General features: G+C 40.6%; 1 protein-coding gene across 6 annotated transcripts in view; it reads right to left on the bottom strand.

The window, feature by feature from the left end:
- Positions 1 to 1,136: 1,136 nt before the first annotated feature.
- Positions 1,137 to 21,414, bottom strand: part of isl1 (ISL LIM homeobox 1) — a 37,151-nt gene continuing 16,873 nt past the window's right edge. The window contains exons 4-7 of one of the 6 annotated variants that reach the window (XR_010003601.1): positions 21,039 to 21,325; positions 13,304 to 13,471; positions 10,424 to 10,545; positions 1,137 to 3,050 (exon numbers count right to left, since the gene is read on the bottom strand). Coding sequence is in view for 4 of the 6 variants with exons in the window: in XM_008102803.2 (XP_008101010.1) it covers positions 2,934 to 3,050; positions 8,038 to 8,115; positions 13,304 to 13,471; positions 21,039 to 21,325 (650 nt within the window). In the remaining 2 variants the exon portion in view is untranslated. Of the gene's footprint in view, positions 3,051 to 8,037; positions 8,116 to 10,423; positions 10,546 to 13,303; positions 13,472 to 21,038; positions 21,326 to 21,414 lie in introns of those variants that run through there. The other 5 variants (XM_008102804.2, XM_008102803.2, XR_001729855.2 and 2 more) reach the window with 5 other exon arrangements.

Here is a 21,414-nt window from a genome sequence, read left to right on the forward strand (position 1 = left end):
GGCCCGAAAATAAAACTGAAAAATACTTAAAAAGATGGGGAGATGAAAAAGGTTAGTGGATTATTATCGCTGACACATTAAGATGTGGACATTTATAAGCTGATTGGGTCGCTGTGAGTTTTCCGGGCTGTGTGGTCATGTTCCACAAGCACTCCCTCCTGACGTTTCACCCACTTCTATGGCAGGCATTCTCAAAGGTTGTGAGGTACTGTATATTGGAAACAAGGCAAGGGATATCTCTGTTGAAGGTCCAGGTTGGGAGAAAGAACTCTTGTCTGTTGGAAAGCTGCAAATTAGCCTTGCAATGCTAATCAAGGTGATTAATTGCAGCACTCATACTAGCCTTCAACACACAAGAGAAACAATTAGGGCCAGATAACACCTCCCCACAAAAAAAAAAATTTCCCCAGGCAGGAATCAGCCAGGCCTTGAAGCTGCAAGGCCATTAAATGCTCGTTAATATGATTAATTACAACATTCACACTTGCCTCCAACAGACAAGAGTTCTTTCTCCCACCCTGGACATTATTCCACAGATATATAAAAACCTCCATAGATGTGGGCGAAACGTCAGGAGGGAATGCTTCTGGACCATGGCCATACAGTCCAGAAAACTCGCAACAATCCAGTGAAAGCCTAGGACAACACATAGAAGTTGAAGGACAAAACAACCAATTGTTTAATACCTGCAACAGAATATCACACCCTACTGTCGCCCAAATTAGTTCCTCACAATGTAATATTTTATTTCAAGTATTCAGCATCTAACTTGTAAGAGATGTGTATGTATATGTGTGTGTGTGTGTGTGTATTTAATATATTTTCTCTGTATTTTTTTCGTGTCAGGAGCGACTTGAGAAACTTCAATTCGCTTCTGGTGTGAGAATTGGCCGTCTGCAAGGACGTTACTCAGGGGGTGCCGGGATGTTTGGTGTTTTACCATCCCGTGGGAGGCTTCTCTCGTGTCCCCGCACGGGGAGCTGGAGCTGGCAGAGGGAGCTCAACCCGCTCTCTGCGTTTTCGAACAGCCAACCTGTCGGTCAGCAGTCCTGCCGGCACAAGGGTTTAACCCATTGCGCTACCGGGGGCTCCCTTTTCTCTGTATGATATTATATATATAAAAGAGGGCGCTTCGGTCATTCTTAATTCTTTTTATTGTTTTCTCTATACCAAACGTTTATTTCGTGAAATAGTCCTGAAGATATAATCATTCTACATACGGCGCTTTTATTTCACATAATACTTAAAGGAGAGGAAACTTGAAAAAAAAAAGACCAACAAATAAAAAAAATAAAAAATAATAAAAGTCCCACAGAATAGAATTCGACATCATTTTTCACAGACCGAGGTGGAAACCTTCCCCGATCCCCACCTTCATTCTTTCCTTGGGGTTCAATCCACGGGGACATCCTCCTACCCAACCACATCCAACCCTCCCCATATTTTTTTTTATATTTGTATTTATTTACAATGGAGGCTTGAGTAGGAGGAATGCTTGGCGTGGATAGGACCTCTCGTTCTCTAAAAATAATAGCAAAAGGGGGAAATCAACCCAAAGAATCCAACAACAACCAAACAACAACATCAACGACACAAAATCAGGACATGAAAAAGTGGCAAGTCTTCGGATAATAAATAATAAATTACTTTATAATTTTTTTTGCAACAAGAGAGCAAACAAAAACCAAAAGGGTTCCCTCCCCTCCTCTTGGGTTTTCAGCGAAGGAGAGAGAAAGAAAAGAAAGAAGAGAGAAAATTAAAAAACCGAGAAATATACACATCTTTGGGGGAGAGGAGGGAGGAAGGGGGAATGTTACTGAGCCAACGCCAGTCACAAACACAACCCCGAAAAACGCCCTTGTTTGTGGCCAAAGCGAGGTATACCTTGTTGCGAATGTTTTTCCTTTGTTTTGTTTTTAACCCATAACACAAAATTTTCAAAAAAGAGATGAAAAACCCCCAACCTCCTTAAAATAAAATAAGAACAAGGGAGTCAAGTCAACAGAAAAGTCCTCCCTATGCTCCTAAAAACAGGAGAAGGGAGAGAAAAATAGCTACAGTACATGCTATTTGGCGGCCCAAGCCCAAGCCTTCCGAAGAACCCTCTGTCTAAAAACAGAACTGAAAGAACAGGGAAAAAGCAAGGAAGGAAGAAATAATAGAGAGAGAGAGAGAGAGAGAGATTCCAAACCGAGCGCAGCTCCACACCTTCGCAATGGCTCATTCTGGTCGTGAGTCAAGATTGTCCTTTCTTCTTGGGAAATGCAACCTATCCGAGCTCCTTCTTATGTTTTGAATTATTTTAACATTTTATTTATATATTTGTTTAAATTTATTAATATTTAATAATTTTTTTGGCAAGGGAAAGGCCATAGAAAGAGCACCATTCACGTCAAGAGAATCACTGGGCGTTTTTTTTTCCTTTGTGTTCTTGTCTCTCTCCAGGATGTGCAGTCACTGAAAGATGTCCTTTTGGAACAGGAGATCTCCAGATCCCAATTCGTACACGTTTCTCCAACGTCTCTTTTTGCTTTCCTCTTCCTCCTACGATCCTTTAAGTGTGGGTGGATTATTATTATTATTATCAATAATATTATTATTATTATTATTAAAAAGCATTTTCATTTGCTCTTTAGGAATATTATTCTAGTAAGATCCCATGATTGTCTTCACAGTGTTGCTACCTTATCATTGCAAAACAAAAACAACCAAAAATAAAAAGAGAGGAACAAACAAGAATCCCCAGACAGTTCATGGAGGTTTCTTTCCATTAGGTTCATGAACACAGCTGTGTTGAATACTTTTTCTTCTTCTTTTCTCTTCTTTCTTTTCAAATTTCCCCCTCTCCAGGCCCCAAAGGTGATAGTTTTCCCACTCTCTCCAGCAGGGGGCCAAAAGTTTCAACAAGGACCACAATTTTGCCGGAATGTTCCTCATGCCTCAATGGGACTGGCTACCATGCTGTTGGGTGTATCTGGGAGTTGAGAGGACATCGATGCTACCTCACTTCCGGTAGAATTGGAACCTGGTCCTCCTTCGGAAAAATTGACCTGCCAATATATTTTTTGAAAAAAGAGAGAGAGGAAGGAAGAAAGAAAAAGAAATTACAAGAAAGAAAAAGAAAGCAACAGCCTTCCAGAAAGTTTATAAATGTTCAATGCAGACTTATTAAAATCTATGGAACTCTGGGTAGATCCATTTAACTAAGATGTATCTACATTGTAGAATCAATGCAGCTTGATACCACTTTAGTTGGAGCCGTGGTGGCGCAATGGATTAAACCCTTGTGCCAACCTGAAGGTTGCCAATTTGAATTCACAAAATGGGGTGAGCACACGTCTGTTAGCTCTAGCTTGAGAGAAGCCTCCCAGCAGGATGGTAACACATCTGGGCATCCCCTGGGTAATGTCTCTGTAGACAGCCAATTATCTCACACCAGAAGCAACTTGCAGTATGTTCCCAAGTCGCTTCTGACATGATAAAAAAAATCACTTGAGCTGCCATAGCTCAACACTATTGAATCCTAGGATTCATAGTTTGGAGAGGCAACCACATCATTTGGTAGAGAAGGCTCAAAACCTTATAAAACTACAACTTCTTGGATTTCATAACATTGAGCCATGACAGTTTAAGTGGTGTCAAACTGCACTAATTCTACAATGTAGATGCACCCTAGGTTGAACCTAAGTAGTCACAATTAATTTAAGTCCCTTTGATTTCAACAGCATGATTATACCTGAATCCAAGTCAATGGCATAATTTCTCCAGCTTTCTGATGACCTTGTTTATTTACCTTAGGATATGGACCTCTTTTTCTGTTAATACAGGTTGAGTATCTCTTATCCAAAATTCTTTCAATCAAAAGTGTTCTATATTTTGGTGATTTGTTTTTCAGATTTAGGAATACTTGCATTTACATTTTATTGTGTCAGAGGCAAATTGAGAATATTATGCAAGTCACTTTTGGTGTGAGACTTTGCCCTGGGGACACCCGGATGTTTTACCATCCTATGGGAGGCTTCTCTCATGTTCCCACATGGAAGCTGGAGCTGACAAATGGGAGCTCACCCATGGGAGCTCACCCATGGGAACTCACTCACAGGAGCTCACCCAATTTCAGTTATTCAAACCACCGACCTTCAGATCTTCAGATCAGCAGTTCAGCCAGCACAAGGTTTTAACCCATTGCACTACTAGGGCTCCACTTTGCATATACATAATGAGAACTGCTGGAGATGTGACCCAAGTCTAAATATGAAATTAAGTTCTACTTCATATACAGCTTGTAAACATAGCCTGAAAGTAATTCATACAGTGTTTGTAATAATTTTGACCATGAAACAAGCATGGCAGTATCAGCAATGCATGCGGATATTTTGGACTTTTATAGAATTTTGGAATTTGCAATAAATGATACTCAGCCTGTATACTAGAAAAAGTAAGCTGTCTGGCTACTTATGTAACAATAACATCATCATCATCATCATCTTCATCATCATTCTTTTCTCTTTATTTTTGGAACCACAAGGTGAGAAATGCAAAAATATAGCATGAGACGATTATCTAAAATACATTTGTAAACACTGCAAGTAAAATATTAATAATTCTGGAAGTGACACAGTTGTTTACAAAATAAAAATGGGTGAAAATCTCATATGGAAAAAGTCAAGAAATTATATGAAATATTTGGCAACCAGAGCTAATTAATATGCCTTTTGTATAAATACTAGAGTATTCATATCCAATGTATTTCCCATTTATTATGCTTATCTTCAGTATGGTTCTGTAAGCTAGGTCAATATTCCATGCTGAAATGTCAAGCAGATAATGCCGTGTATGGGTCATTTATACTACAGTCCTATATACACTTACCTTACAATATGCTTCACTAAACTCAGTGAAATTTACATGTGCTTGTGTGTACACCTATGGAATTGCAGAACGTAGGAACTTATATATGAAGTGAAATATTAAACGGGGGGGGGGGGGGAATAGAGATGGGCTTGGTTCATAACTCATTAGCTTTCACAATTACTGTGCTACCCCAACCTGATCAAGCTACCCCTAGGAACATTATACTATTTTTTAAATAAGATTGCTGTATTTCAGCCTTTGAGTACTCCTTGCCAGAGAGAATCCTATGAAATTCATGGGTTCAGTGTACGTCAACAGAAACTTAAAGGCACATTCATACAGCATACAACATAGTATAGATTATGCTGTTGTGAACAGCCAAACCACTGAACAAACTGAAGGTCACAAGTTGAAAGTGACCTAAAAACAAATCTGCTCAGAAGTAAGACCTGTAGAGTTTGGTGATCCTTATTCCCAGGTTGATTGGAAGGACTGGCTTTTGAGCCATTGAACTAGATGGGGAAAGTTGATTTCAGAACCACTGGACTGAAGCACAGAAATTGTATCTGGATATGGAATACTGAAATGCTTATCTACACACCTGGGTCAATTTAACATTTTCATCTTAAGAGGGCATTCATTTCTATTTGGAATATTTTGCATAACTTAGATCAGAATGAAGTAACTGCCTATTTCACAGTAGGTTCTTATTGTTATTTTGAAGGCATTTACCATAATCAAGGTAAGAATAAAATTATCTATCTGTAAAGGGAAATTGTAGTGTTTTTAATTTGTTTGTTTTTAAATGAGGATACATTACATCATGGCTGCAATTGTGGGCATTTAACTGGGAAGAGGATATTTAGTGGGACTTACACCATGCATAGAATTGTGCTGCATAGTATATTGATAGCTCTGTGGGAATATTTACAAAATATAGGAATTCAGATTCCCAATTAAGCAGACAAGGGAGCAAGATCTTAGAAGTTTCCGTATCAGATCAATTATTCATATGTATAGACAAGTATTCCTTGTCTAAGAAAATTCATGAATTCCGCAAAAAGTCAACAGCATTTTGGCAGACACTGATATAGTTGGCTTTCCATTGTGGAACTCCACTAGCAGAATTCATAAGAGCCATGGTCTGGAAAACATGTGGCCTTCCAGATGTTATCTGACTCCAGCTCCTTTCAGCCTAAGCCTGTCTGGCCAGAAGTGAGATATGATGGGAGTTGTAATCCAATAACATCTAGAGAGCCACAAGATTCCCCATCTTGGAGAGCCAGTGCCAGGTACATTAAAGGATATAGTCATATATTGACTGGCCAAGTGTGATTCAATGTAAGGGTGTTTCACATCCATATGTTTTTTAATAGATCCCAGACTGAAGGCACTGGCACAGATAAGAAAAACTGGTTTTGGAACAGGAGAGCTGAGGAGGGGTTTAATCTTCTGCTCTGAAATAATCCTAATTGCCTTGAAGATAACTCATCTCAGAATGAGATCAGGCTGAAATCCATTCTTTTACCATATCAAAACCGCTGAAAGCACCTTCTTAGACAGACTCATTTTCAATGGCAGTAATCTATCTAGTAGGACAGCTCAATGTCATTGGTGAAGAACTTCTTGCTGTGTGTATATTTTGGCTTACAACTCTTGTCAGGTCCACCCAGCAAGGCCAATGGTAAGAGATTGTGGGAGCCATGGCTCAAAACATCTGGAGGGACAATGGCTTCTCACCTCTGTCTAATACAAATGAGGTAAGAAACATTGAATATATTGTTTAAGGTTTAATTCTGAATAGGCATAATAAGGATTACTAATGCAAGAGTGCTTTCACAAGAACACTTGTTAATCTGGACTGTATCATTTAGAGCAGCTGTTAATATAACTGACAAGAGTAGCATTTCTAAAAATCACTCTAGTCAAAGTATGTCAATCTAAATTTATCACAGGAACCCCTTGAAGAAATGATAGAATCCAAACACAATGAGTGCATTTTGTAAATTAAGGTGGGGAACATACTGTCTGCTGCAATTTTGCTGCAGCAAGTTATATATTCCTAGCATGCATACATTTTGCAAACTATAGTGATATAGTATTATGATATATGCTCGGTTATACAAAGGAGGGTGATGATGGATAGCGACTACAAGGGTATGCCAAACAGAGCAAGCCCCATTAAACACAGTTGAATTTTCTTCTGAGTAAACATGTATGTGCTGTAAAGACATGAGGTGTAAGTGAGAGATGTTCCATGCCTGTTTGACGATTAGAATTTGGAGGAGCTGTGCTCCAAAATATCTAAAGGGTCTGAACTTGTCTTACACAAACGTACTAGGGAAGAAGATCGACTGAATTTAATAAGGTTTAATTCTGAATATATATTGTTGTCTTTTTAAAGAAGTGTATGCATCTTTAATATATATCCAGAGAAGGGAAAACAAAATGGTAAAACTCCCTAAGCCCTGTGAGAAGTATCTGAGGGAGCTGGAAATGTATAGCTCGGAGAAGAGGAGGTGACATGATAGCCTAACCATGTTTAAATATTTGAAAAGATGACACTCTGAGCAAAGGGCAACCTTAATTTATGCTACTTCAAAAACTAAGACATGAAGTAACTTATTCAAACTGTAGGAAAAGAGATTCCACCTAAACATTAGGAAAAATGTCCTGATGGTAAGAGCTGTTTGCAGGGTGGTAGAGTTGCTTTCTCTGGAGGTTTATAAACAGAGACTAGATGGCCTCAGGAGTGCTGAGAGTGTATATTCCTACATGGCGGGGGCTGGGATGGCCCCTGTGATCTCTTCCAATTCTATGATTTTATCATTAACAGCTTGCAATTCTGAATTTTTGTTTGCATCCCCAGCCCAAATGCCCTTAACAGGATTAAAGATTCCAATATTGTAATAGAGAAGTGTCACAAAATTACAAGAGAAACTCTAAGTGAGGTGGAAAACTGTGTGCTTTAACAATGCGAGGAGTGCATTGCTACAAAGGCACAACAATTTGAACATATTAGGTTAAAATGTGATTATAAAATGGAATTTTGAACTCCAATTAAATAATTATTAAAACATTTTTTTCAACATAAATATAGTTACTTGGCCTTTCAATATTCTAGCTGCTTTTAGCTGTTAAATAGAGTACACATTTTTGGGACAGCCTTTATATAGCCTTTACCTTGAATTCATTCAGTGGGCTTAGGCACCAGCCATTCTTTCTTAGCCCAAGTCTCTCATCAATATTATGCCGAGAGTGCTGTGAACACATGTAAAATGCTAAGTATTATTACAGGCTTCCCTTATTTTCATAAAAGAAATTGTATTTTTCAAAGAAAACCAAAGCATATAAAATATGTGCTAAAATCTAATTTAATTCAAGTATTTGGATCTTTACCATTAATTGCAACTACAGTGGACTCATTGAATTAATTATTGTATTATAATTAAACACTCTGGAAAATCTCATAAATTCAATGGGTCTACTTTAGTTGGTAATAAAAATAAGTTCAAGTCATTGGATGACAATATGATATCTTAAAGACAGGGTATAAATGAAGTGCCATTTGAATCTGTAAGTGCTGTTGGAATCAATCAGAAGGGTCCATTTTACAACTACGGCTTCCCTTTTGTGAACATATTCAGTTGAAAGAGCAAAAGTTTAGGATCTATAAATAATTTATTTATATGTAAATAGGGTCACGATCAACCACGTCCAATGGAAATTTTTCCTATCCATGAGAAATTGCAATTTAATATAATTTCCAAAATGAAAATTAGAATGTAATCCCACTGCAGTCAGTATAATACCATATATGTTTTAGAATTACCATTTTATGTAAAAATCCAAATGAGCAATAGATTTGGGCCTACCATAAAAAAATAAAATTCAAAAATTTGTGAAGGTTGTGAATTTCTGTATATTGGCTCAAAATTAGAACCATTAAACTCAGTGTGATGCTTTCCATGACCTAGTTCCCTTTCTAATCACTTGACATTTTTAAATGATATGTAGTAGATGATCAACAATTTCATCAAGTGATCTGCAGTGGGTTATATTACCAGTGAAAAATACATTACTTGAAGGCAATGCCCATTGCATCCAATGGATTCATTTTCGCATAATGCTCCAACCCAAACTTCTCTGTCTGTGTGTGTATGTTCCGCAGTCAGACAGTATTCCTGAAAAGTGGGCCTATGTTTCCATGCAGAGGAATCTCAAAGGATCTGCAAAGGGACACTTTGAGTAGTATCCCTTCATAGAAATGCATTGCCCATTGTCTCCTCTGGTTCAGCGCTACAAAAATCTGTTTACTAGATATGGAAGTAGCATGTGAAGAAAATTTCAAATTGACTTCCAAATTACAATCCTGCCTTCAGTAAGCCAGGAAAATGCCCCACCGAAATGAAAAATAATTTCAGGAAATAAGAGGACTAGCTGAAAGCACTTCCATTCTCCAAATGGTTCCCCCTCCAAAAAAAGGTGTTCAATCTATTGCAATATTGCTCGCAGACTCAGAATTGCATCTTAGAAATCTCTGAGCATTAAAAAGATTTTGAACTACAATCCTTTTTTTTCTAGTTTACCTGCCCAATAATATACATGCACCAAGTAATTCTCTCTAGAGCGAAATAAACGTGTAGTTTCTTGATATCGCTTAATATTAGAAAGGGTGAGATTTCAGATCCTTTGTTGAGATCCCCATTTTGTGGTAACATTAACCATATACTGGTTTCTCCTCAGTTCTCTTAGTGGATACCCATTATAACTCATTCCATATGCAATTTCCTTCCCAGCCTAGGCTTTTTCCTATCTTTGTCATGCTGTCCTAAAATCTTCTCATTGTATCTCCCCAGACTCATTACCTACTACAGAGTCTGTCCATCTCAAATATCATTAAAAGCTGCATCAAAAGACCAGAGGCATGCTAATTCTCTTCAGGAAATATACACACAGTCCTTGGAAATGATTGGGGAAACTACTCATAATAACAGGCAAGGTGGTCCATTATGCATAGCAGATAAATAACTAAATTGGGCATGGCCGTTTTCATTATATTTTTACCATCCGGAAGGTGCCTTCTTATATTTTCTGCTTCAAGCAGGACATTCTTTCAAAACATTACTCAGAAGTAAATTTCCTTATGTTCAATAGGATTAGGGATTAGTAAGCATGTTGATTTTTTTTCTGTCCAAAGTAACTAGCTATCAAATGATCGGATATGTACCATATAATTTTAATTATGACTAGAGCTAGAAAAATTATTTTGTGGGTATTAAAACCCCAAGAAGATTCCTGAAAGCATTGCCGAGGCAGCTGGGAAGAACTGGACAATACTCCAGAAGAGTAACTCTTCCATGCTCTGGTAGTGGCACAGTGGGTCTTAATGGAATAGCTTTTGGTACCGTTTTCATGAAGCAATCAAACTACATTTTCTAATGTGAGAGAAACCCAAAGCAAAATGTTCTCCTGTTATAAATTTTGGTAGCACTTGTGCATCTAGTCATTAAATGATCTATCATTACTACTATGAATTTTAATCACTGAAAAACCATTCATAACATACCTTATTATTTTTAAGATCTGGTTTTAACACACTTAGGCCAGGAAATTGAGTTAAGGTTGAACTTCTGTCCTTAAATCACCTGGTTGGGCCTAAGTATTGCAGATGATATGGTCCCATATGAGCTGCCAAATGATGTAGGCATAAGGAAGTGAGTTAAGAACAGAATTGATTGGCAAATTCCTGTTATGGCTTTTTGTTGCAAGCCAGCCTACTAATACTAAAATCTTGCATGTAAATTATACATAACCACATTAAAAAAGGAAAGCAAAATAGGAAAAGCATATATTGATCAATGGAAGTTTTAAAATAGATGTTTAAAAGGTACAAAAATAGAAAATAGTATATAGTTCTGCCAACTCATACACTTTAATACACCGTGCTTACGGTTAATATTACAATACATAAAACTAATCCATACCAATATGAAATAGAGTTCATCTTTATAATAGTTGATAGATGTGTACAGCTTTAGGGCTGCCAAAGTTTCATTTTGTTATTTAGTCTTCATTACTACTAGATTTATTAGAATTTGAATTTCATATTAAAGTTTTGCTCTGCAATACAGATCTCCAACCCCAACATCCCATTTACCATACAGATTTTAATTAACTAATCCACTGAAACTGTTATCTTTCAAACTACCCCAAGACACTGACAGTTAATAGGGGAGCAAAGAAGTACCTTAAACAAAGAAACACTAATTTAGGAGTGGCATAATTTTTAATGAATGAATGAATGCATCTTATGGCAATACTCATCTGGCTTTTTAAAGCACTTGTTCTACCCTGTGCAGGTCAGGAGGAATGAGGGACATCACTTTTGTAGCGCTGCATGCTACCAAGTGCAAAATTTAGTCAAATTAGTTAAAGTATGAAAGAAGAGAGTTCCTTTTGTTGTTTGAGTTTTGGACTACAGATCTGGGAGGCCAAGATTCAAATCCCATTGAGTCCTGGAAACCACGTGAATGATCTCCCATCCTCTTATCTTAAAAGGAAGGTGTTGGCAAGCCTCTGGATGACTCTTGCCAGGAAGGCCCTATGCTAGGGTGACCATAAGTCATAGTGGATTTGAAAGCACATAATAATATCAGCAAAATCAGGTATAGCCTGGTGACTCAAATTGGGAAGACTGGGACACTTTTAATTCCATCTGAATGCTGGATAATTTATTTGTATTCCATTGCTTCTATGGTACATGAGAAAGAACAACCATGATAGCCATTTTATGTACAGTGTTCCCTCACTACTTCGTGGTTCGCTTGTTGCAGATTCGCTGTTTCGCGGTTTTTCAATAAACTCTAAAATAATATTATGCATCATAAAAAATTACAATTTACAGCCTAAGGAAAGGAGGAAGGAGAAGCCGAAGGGAGAGAAAAGGAGCCCAAATGGCAACGGGAGGGGAAGGAGGCGATTTATCAACACACATTGGGTTGATAGTGTATAACAACTAAAATAATGTTTAAATATATAATATCCCTACTTCGCGGATTTTCACTTATTGCGAGTGGTCCTGGAACCTAACCCCCGCGATAAGTGAGGGAACACTGTATTTTAATTGTTCTCTTAGGGTTTATATCTTACTTGTATTAAGTTTTCTATTTTGATGTTAATTTCTCCTTTGTCACAAGTTTATGGTTATTATTGTGTATTATTTTGTACTATTTTTGAGATTTTTGTATTTGCATAAGGCATTGAATGATTGCCTTCTTTGGTGTGTAAACTGCCCTGAGTCCCCTTGGGTAGAGAGGGCGGTCTATAAATAAAGCTTTCATTATTATTTTTTAAATCCTAAATTTCAATAATAACCATAGAAGAATTATTCCATAATCCTATACAATTTGAAAATCTGTTCTAGGGCTTCTTAAGTGTAAAATCATTTAGAGTCTTAGTTTGTCTTAATTCCACTGACAAATTTCCCCCTGCAATTTCCCTAAGCATCACTATTCAAATTAATTTTGTGATGGTGGGCAGGAGCACGTTTCCCCTGAATTAAGAGATGCTATATTTTAGTTAGACATGGAATCGGGAAGTTAAATCAACTGATCTAACCCATCAACTAAACTGTGATAAATCAAGCAAAGAAATCTTATGCAGTACCATAATTTTCCCTTGCACTACAGTCCAATTTTCTCTCTTACCATAGTCCAATTTTAGAGCCATGTCCTATGTCTGCCCACCCACTGCTCTGCACCTTACTGTGGAATTGGTGCACAGCTTGACAACTGAGCAAATTGGACACAGATACCCCCACTGTTTGCACATGTCTGCTCTCCCTGCACATTAGCCTTGGGCACTATGCAATTGTGCATTCTTCTTGGGACCTTGACCAAAACGTGGAGCAGGTACCTTTGAGGACATCTCCTCCCCAAATCCCCTAGTTAGTTAACATGGTGGAAGATGGGGGCATCTTTGGAGCTTTCTTCCACCCCAAAGTGAGTTCCAGGCTCCATTCTTCACTTCTTCTCCATAAAACAGTGGCTCTCCCACTTTGATCCTCCAGGTGTTTTGGACTTCATCTCCAAGAAATCCAAACCAACATGGTCAAGGAATCCTGACAACCCAAGTTCAAAATGTCTAGAGGAGGCATGGGCAAACTTCAGCCCTCCAGGTGTTTTGGACTTCAACTCCCACAATTCCTAACAGCAGTTGAAGTCCAAAATATTTGGAGGGCCGAAATTTGCCCAAGTCTGATCTAGAGGACCAAATATTGGGAACCACTGCCCCAGAAGAAGACCCACATGAAAGCCACCAGGCAGCAATGCAAGAACAGGGCAGAGTGTGAGATGAGGACCTTCAGAAGATCTGAAGATCTGGCTGCAAGGTGGGAAAAAGAGGCTTTTGAGTAAACTTGGAAGACCGCTCTCCAAAAGACACTTACGAGTTGCTGAAAGGCGGGTTGGTCGATGTCACTCTGCAAGGCGAAGTCGCTGAGGACTTTCCAAGGCGGCTGGTAGCTCTGCACCTCCACCGGGTTCGCCTGCAAACCCCCGTCGTGCCGCTCCGGACTGGAGGCCACCATCGGAGTGCCCGTCAGGCCCTGGATGTTCTGCAGAAGGCGGAGGATGGGGCAAGAAGAGCAGGCGAGTCAAAGGGAGGAAAGGAGACCGAATGCCCCGCCATTGTCTTCACCGCCGCCCCGGGAGGGAGAGTCAATAAACGCTTTGGGCGGCTTATCAAGGACTCGACTTTTATTGACTTTGCTAATCTGCCTTTCGCGGAATGTCGGGGGTGATTTCAAAAACACCAAGCCAGAAGCAAACACACACAAACCCTGTCTATCCCTCCAGACTGGAAAGGTTTTTGGGAGAGAGAAAAACCTCCATTATACTTTATTTCCTTTTAGTTGGGGAATTGACTCTTTTCCGGAGCTACAGTCTGGAATTTAGGAACATTGTGTGCATCCACACTGTAGAAATATTGCAGTTTAAAAGACACCACTTGAACTGCCAGGGCTTAAAGCTATGAAATTGTGGGAGTTGTAGTTTTTGGTGCTCTGTAGCCTTCTCTGCCAAAGACAAGCTGCAACTCCCATGACTCCAGAGCCTTGAGCAATGGCAATTCAAGTGGTCCCAAACTGCATTAATTCTACAGTTTAAATGCACCTTGTTTTCCATAGAGCGACAGCGACGCCTTCAAACCCCATTTTGCGGGAAAGGTTCTTGTAAACTACGTTGTAGTTGTGATGTTGACATGGTTGCCAGTAAATATCGGCTAGTTCTCAGTAGGGACTCCAGGAGGATGGAGGATCTCGTTCACATTTAACATGCACACCCCCATTGTTGGTTATATAAATAAGATTATAGTTCTCCCTTTCTACTGTACAGAGATATGGTTTGCGCCTTCTGTTGTTCTCTCTCTCTCTCGCACTCACTGTGTTCTCTCTCTCTCTGTCACACACACGAAGCAAACACCGCGTGGGATTAAGGCTCTGATCCTCTGGACACTTCCTTAGAAATCCCCTTTGAAAAATTCCAAGGACCTAAATATTCCAAAGGCACCAGCTCTCATCTGATCTTGGAAGCTAGGCAGAGTCAGACCTGATTATTAGTACTTGAAGGGGAGACAGACTACCGAGGATCACTAGGAGATACAAGCTATAGAATCATAGAATCATAGAATAGTAGAGTTGGAAGAGACCTCATGGGCCATCCAGTCCAACCCCCTGCCAAGAAGCAGGAAACCGCATTCAAACCACCCCCGACAGATGGCCATCCAGCCTCTGCTTAAAAGCCTCCAAAGAAGGAGCTTCCACCACACTCTGCGGCAGAGAGTTCTATATTTCAGAAGAACATGCAAAACAGCTATTGATTATTCTTTCCCTAAGAAAACCCTGTGGAATTCATGGGGTCTCCATAAATCGACAAGGGCCTTGAAGATACTTACACGCAAACATTTCTATAGGAGCAGTGGGTCTTCGAAAGGGCATGGGAATTCAGATATTTGGAAATACTTACTGGAACGTTATAACTTTTAAATAATGGACAACATTTTGAAAGACATTACAGGCTCTTTTTAAGCACACATTATTAGACTCAAGGTGGTAAAATGGTCATATATCACGAGAAGACACGACTCAGTAGAAAGACAATAATGTTTGGTAAGGTAGACTGTAGGGTTTAAATAATCTAAAGATACCAGATCCATCTGATTTTGGAAATTAAGTAGGGTCCACCGTAGCCAGTGCTTGGATGGGAGACCACCAACAAATGCCCGGTGTTGTAGGCTAGATTTCAGAGGAAGAAACTAGAGAAAACATCTCTGAGAAATCTTTGTCGAAGAAAACCCTATGAAATTCATGGGGTTGTCATAAATCGACAAGTTGCTTGAATGTCTGCACATATAGATTTGACACGATGTTAAAATGATTGCAGCCTTCGGATAACTGAATTTTCCGGCTGTATGGACATGTTCCAGAAGCATTATCTCCTGAAGTTTCGCCCACATCTATGGCAGGCATCCGCAGAGGCTGTGAGTTGTTGGAAACCAGGCAAGTGGGGTTAATATATCTGTGGAATGTTCCCGGTGGGAGAAAGAACTCTTATCTGCTTGAGGCAAGTGTGAATGTTGCAATTGGCCACCTTAATTAGTATTGGATGGCCTTGCAGCTTAAAATCCTGGCTGACTCCTGCCTGGGGGATCTTTTGTTGGGAGGTGTTAGCTGGCCCTAATTGATTCATGTCTGGAATTCTGAAAGGAGGAAACCATGAAAATGAACAAAATCTGGCTCCCAGTATTAAAAATAAACACTCTAAAATCAGGACAGTAAATAAAGAACAACACTCTGAAAACAGGAATTCCAGACACAAATCAATCAGGGACAGCTAACACCTTCCAACAAAGGATCCCCCAGGCGGGAAGTCAGGTTTTGAAGCTGCAAGGCCATTCAATGTTAATCAAGCTGGCCAACTGGAACACTCACACTTGCCTCAAGCAGACAAGAGTTCTTTCTGCCACCCTGAACGTTCCACAGATATCTAAACCTCAGGTGACTAGTTTCCAACAGATCTCACAGCCTCTGAGGATGCCTGCCATAGAAGTGGGCGAAACGTCAGGAGGGAATGCTTCTGGAACATGACCATACAGCCCGGAAAACTCACAGCAACTCAGTGATTCCGACCATGAAAGCCTTCACAACACACTACAGCCTTTATTCCTGGGGAAACCTCTTTACAAGGGGATTATTTTGGCATGTAAATAAGACTTGTTTACTATTGTTGTAGTAATTGTACATCTTTGGCTGGTCCGTGTGTGCCTTGATGTATTGCTCTTTAAAGTACATTGATGGCACTTCATTCATCATCATCATTATCACAAGGATACTAATGATGCAGCCGTCGGCCACTTAATTCAAGGTCAGTGGAATGGATTCCACTTCCTCCAAAACCAAGTCAACTAGCTCAACCTTAGGCTGGATCTACACTGCCATGTAACACAGTTTGTACTGTATTATATGGTTAGTGTACTGTAGACCCATATAATGCAGTTTGAATTCCAATGAGGACGAAACGACAGGAGAGAATGCTTCTGGAACATGGCCATACAGCCTGGAAAACTCACAACAATGCAGTGAACTGCATTATATGGGTCCACACTGACCGAACTGCATTATACGACAGTGTAAATCCTGCCTTAGATACTTCACTGCCCTAATAACCATAATCAGTATCAGACTGTAAGATGATTCCTTAAAGGTAAAGTAAACCCCGTTTATACAGCCTTTCCTTCCCTACATTGTTCGTGAGTAGACCTTTTCTTCAAGACATACTGAAGCGAAAGATTGGGACACGAGTATCGCCGTCGTCGTCCTCCACCCTCATCGAAGCCCTACCTAAGGCGCAAAATCTACTCAAGATCTTCTAGAGAGGTCTCTCTTTGAATCTCTCGGGATCAGAATGAAAAGTGCCAGAAAGACTTCCTTCTAAGAAAGCGCTTTTAGATCGCCACCACATATCCTACATCCACTTAACGAACAGTAAAGGTCATTCAAAGAAGGTTACTTTCAAGCCACTTTCCATCTCTGGAGAAGATACTGGCAGCAGCAAGCAAGCAAAGAAGTTTAAGAAGAGTGGTGCTTTCAAAACAAGGGGAAAGTCTATGATTCCACTCAGCAGAAGGGAACAAGGCGGGAGAGACTTAAGACAAGGACACTTGGAATCTCAAAATGACTCAATGGAATTCACCACCAAGTTTAGCAGAGTCTCCTAACACTGTTTCAGTGAGATCTTACTCGAGAAAGAAGTCCGACTGCATTGATCAAGGCCAATGAAAAGCCACATGATTTTGGAGGATCTGATGAGGTTAGGGGACTTTCTTTTTCCTGACTTTTGTTTGTCGTGTGCCTTCAATCAAGAAAACTGAAGAAAGGTAAGGCTTGGAAGGGCAATTATGAAGAAACTAAACAAGATCCTAGAGTGTGAAAACGCATCATTTATTACTAAAATTAGAATGGTCCATGCCAGGGTATTTTCTGTTTCCATGTATGGTCATGAAAGCTGGATAGTGAGTTATGATGCTGGAGAAGAGTTCTGCAGATACAGTGGACAGCTAAAATAATCAATCAATGGGCCCCAATTCTCTCTAGAAGCCAAGATGACTCAACTAAGGTTGTCTTACTTTGGCCATATCAGGAGAAGACATAACTCATTCGAAAAGATGGCAATGCTTGTTAGGGTGGAGACTGGAGAGCAGTAGGAAAAGAGGAAGACAGCATTCCAGATGGATGGACTCAATCAGGGGAGCCTTGAACTTGCAAGATATCTCATTCATAGGATTGCCATAAGGCAGGCATCCTCAAACTGTGGCCCTCCAGTTGTTTTGATCTCCAACTCCCTGAAGCCCTAGCCAGCTTATCAGAAATTCTGGAGTTGGAGGCCCAGACAGATGGAGGGCTGCAGTTTGAGGATGCCTTCCTTAAGTCGAAGTCAACATGAAGGCAGTTAACCACAAAGGGCGAGCCTATTATTGTGTTTTCTTGGCAAGCTTTGTTCAGAGGGGGATTCTTCCTCTAAGGCTGAAAGACTTGCCCAAGGCCACCCAGTGGATTTCCATGACCAAGCAAATATTATCCTGCTCATGCCCAGCGCTCAGAGCACTACACTGGCTCTAGAGACAATCCTACAGGCAACTGAATTGCTCTGCGTCCAGAATAACAACCTAATTCTGAGCAACCCAGAAAAGTCCTTTGAATTGGGATTTATTACATTCCACCCTGGTAAAAACTCAACTCCTTAAATTCCACTTAACCTAGGTAGGCAGACTTTTTAAAGAAAAATTAATAGCCGTCCCTTTCTCCAGGTTTAGACAAGAAGCTGGGGAACATTTGTCTTCTTCTGTATACAGAGGGAAACGTGATGAATGGGCGCACTGCTGGGGAAGTTGCTTTGTAAACCAGCCTTACCCAGACGCCTTTCATTCCTATCCTTATTTGTGAATATTTCCTCCCTTGTATCAGCTACTGGGGAAATCTTAGGATTTGAGATGCCCTGCTTTAGTCGACTTCTTCGTAAATTAAGCTTTGCTGTGGTCAATGAGATTTCGTCCCCCAATTAGGCAGAAGATCTGTGTCCCTATTCAGTTAAGAGCAGGCATCACAGCACAAAGGACGTCTACTAAGCTTTTTTTTTCGTGTCAGGAGCAACCGGAGTTGCTTCTGGAGTGAGAGAATTGGCCGTCTGTAAGGACGTTGCCCAGGGGACGCCCGGATGTTTTGATGTTTTACCATCCTTGTGGGAGGCTTCTCTCACGTCCCCGCATGGAGCTGGAGCTGATAGAAGGAGCTCATCCCCGGGTGGGTTTCGAACCAGGCAGCCTTCAGGTCAGCAACTTAACCTTCAGGTCACAAGGCTTTTATCCCCTAGGCCACCATCTACTGAGTTCAATGGGGTGGACTCCCTCCACCAACACTATAGTAAAGCCATAGTGTTTCCATAGGTTTAGTTTCACTGAATAATGCAGAAGTGAGACTTCGGCATAACCCATCTAAGGCTGCACCTACACACCACCTTAGTTGCTATGGCTCAATGCTATGGAATCCTGGGTGTTGTAGTTTGGTGGAGTACCAGAGAAAACTGAAGACCATGTAAATCTACAGTTCCTATAAATCCATAGTATTGAGCCATGGTGTCAAACGGGTTAATTCTACAGAGTGACGCACCCTACCACTGCTCTACTCTGTAGGCCTATGTAGCAAGTTTTGCATTTGGAGGTGTTTACAAGGATTCTGTTTTTCCACTGATTGCAACTGGTCTTAAACTAAATAATGTCCTGAAAGAGCTAGCATTGTTCTTCCCTATCTACAATACACATTTTAGAAGAGGCATTCAACTCCAGGATGCATCTGGGCACAAAACCTCTTTGAAAAAGAACTATCTTATCCCCTTCCTTCTGTGAGTGCCTCATAGTTGACTGTCAATTTATAGAATCCCCATTCATTTTCATAAGGTTTTCTTAGGCAAAGAATACTCAGAAATTCCTTCCTCTGAAATGCAGTTTCCTCCATGTTGTTATTATGTGGCTTCAAGTTTTTTCTGACTTGGGGAGCTCTAAGGCAAGCCTATCATAGGATTTTCTTGGCAGGAATCGAACACTCAAACCACTATGTCACACAGGCCCATGGCATTTGCTGTACTTCCAACTACATGCAAGTCAAATGACAGCCTCAAAGTATTTTAAATTGAAAATTATTTTTCAAAGTAACCACTTGTTCCACTAAACATCAGGAAGATCTCACACAAATGCAGAAACCACCAAGAATGTCCACTATGGCCTCCTAAACATAGAATAGAATACCAGACTTCCTTATCCCTTTTTTTTGCCACATCCACCCAGTGGGTTTCCGGAAAGATTGGACTCAACTTCGCTACTCAGATCACTGCACTACAGGGAAAGGGATACTGTCCAATATAAAAACCAGGATTTAAATCAAACGAGACTCAGCCCCTTCTACACTGTCATATAAAATTCAGATTATCTGCTTTGAATTAGATTATATGATAGTGTAGACTCAAATAATCCAGTTCAAATCAGATATTATAGATTACCAGCAATGATAATATGGATTATATGGCAGTATAGAAGGGGTCCAAGGCATATAATCCAGTAAAAATCCACATTTAACTGGATTATATGTGGACTCAGATAATCCAATTCAAAGCAGATATTGTGGATTTTCTGCCTTCATATTCTGGGTTATATGGCTGTGTGGAAAGGCCCTTAGGTCCCTTCCACCCTGCCCTATATCCCAGGATATGATCCCAGATTATCTGATTTAAACTGCATTATATGAGTCTCTACTGTCAGATAATCTGGAATCAGATCCTGGGAAATAGAAGCACTGTGCCTCTACACTGCCATATAATCCAGATTATCAAATCAGGGAGTCCACATTCTCTCCTTTGAACTGGATTGTATGAGTCTAGACTGACATATAATCCAGTTCAAATCAGATAATTTGGATTTTATATGGCAGTGCAGAAGGGGCTTCAGGTCCCTTCTGCACTGTCCTATATCTCAGGATCAAATCCCAGATTGTTTGCTTTGTACTGGATTGTATGTGCCTGTCTACACTGCCAAATAATCTAGGATAAACAGATAATTTGGGATCAGATCCTGAGAAATGGGGCAACTCAGATACCTTCTACACCACCATATAAAATCCAGATTATCTGATTTGAACTGGATTATATGGCAGTGTAGACTCATATAATCCAGTTCAGAGCAGAAAATGTGGATTATCTGCTTTGATAGTCTGGATGATATGGCAATGTCGAACTGGCCGCAGGCAACAACAAAAAGCATTTTCAAAGCCCCCCAGAGCATTTTCAAACAGGAACACAGGGTGCATCTACATTGTACAATTAATGCAGCTTGGTACTTTAGGTGCCAGGGCTCAAGTCTATGGAATCACGAGAATTGTAGTTTGAGAAGGCCTTTCGCTTTCTCTGCCGAAGAGCACCGAGTCTCACCAAACTGCATCTCCCAGGATCCCGTAGCGTTGAGCCAGAGCGGTTGAAGTGATGTCAAACTGCTCTATTTCTCCAATGTAGAACGCGGCTTCGGGCAGGGGCGCCCCCTGGAGGCCAAGGAGGCGTTGGCGGCGTTGGCGCCGGACTCACCGTCTTGTCGTTGGGTTGCTGCTGCTGTAGCTGCTTCATCATGATGCTCCGCTTCTTGTCCTTGCAGCGCTTGTTTTGAAACCAGACCCGGATGACCCTGGGACTGAGGCCAGTCATTTCCACCAGTTGCTCCTTCATGAGGGCGTCGGGCCTCGGGTTGGCGGCGTAGCAGGTCCGCAAAGTGTGGAGCTGCTTCTCGTTGAGGACGGTCCGGACCCGGGTGGTCTTCTCCGGCTGCTTGTGGACGTGCGGCCGGAGAGCCGGTTGCCGGGCCGAGATAGGCTCTGCTGTAAAGGAGGGAGGGAGTGGGGGGGGGAGGAAGAAAGGCAGCCCTGTAAGTGGGGGAGGGACACGAACACCCCCATATCCACCTTTG

The sequence above is a fragment of the Anolis carolinensis genome, chromosome 2, assembly GCF_035594765.1.
Source record: "Anolis carolinensis isolate JA03-04 chromosome 2, rAnoCar3.1.pri, whole genome shotgun sequence".
In the NCBI taxonomy this organism is placed as follows: Eukaryota; Metazoa; Chordata; class Lepidosauria; order Squamata; family Dactyloidae; genus Anolis; species Anolis carolinensis.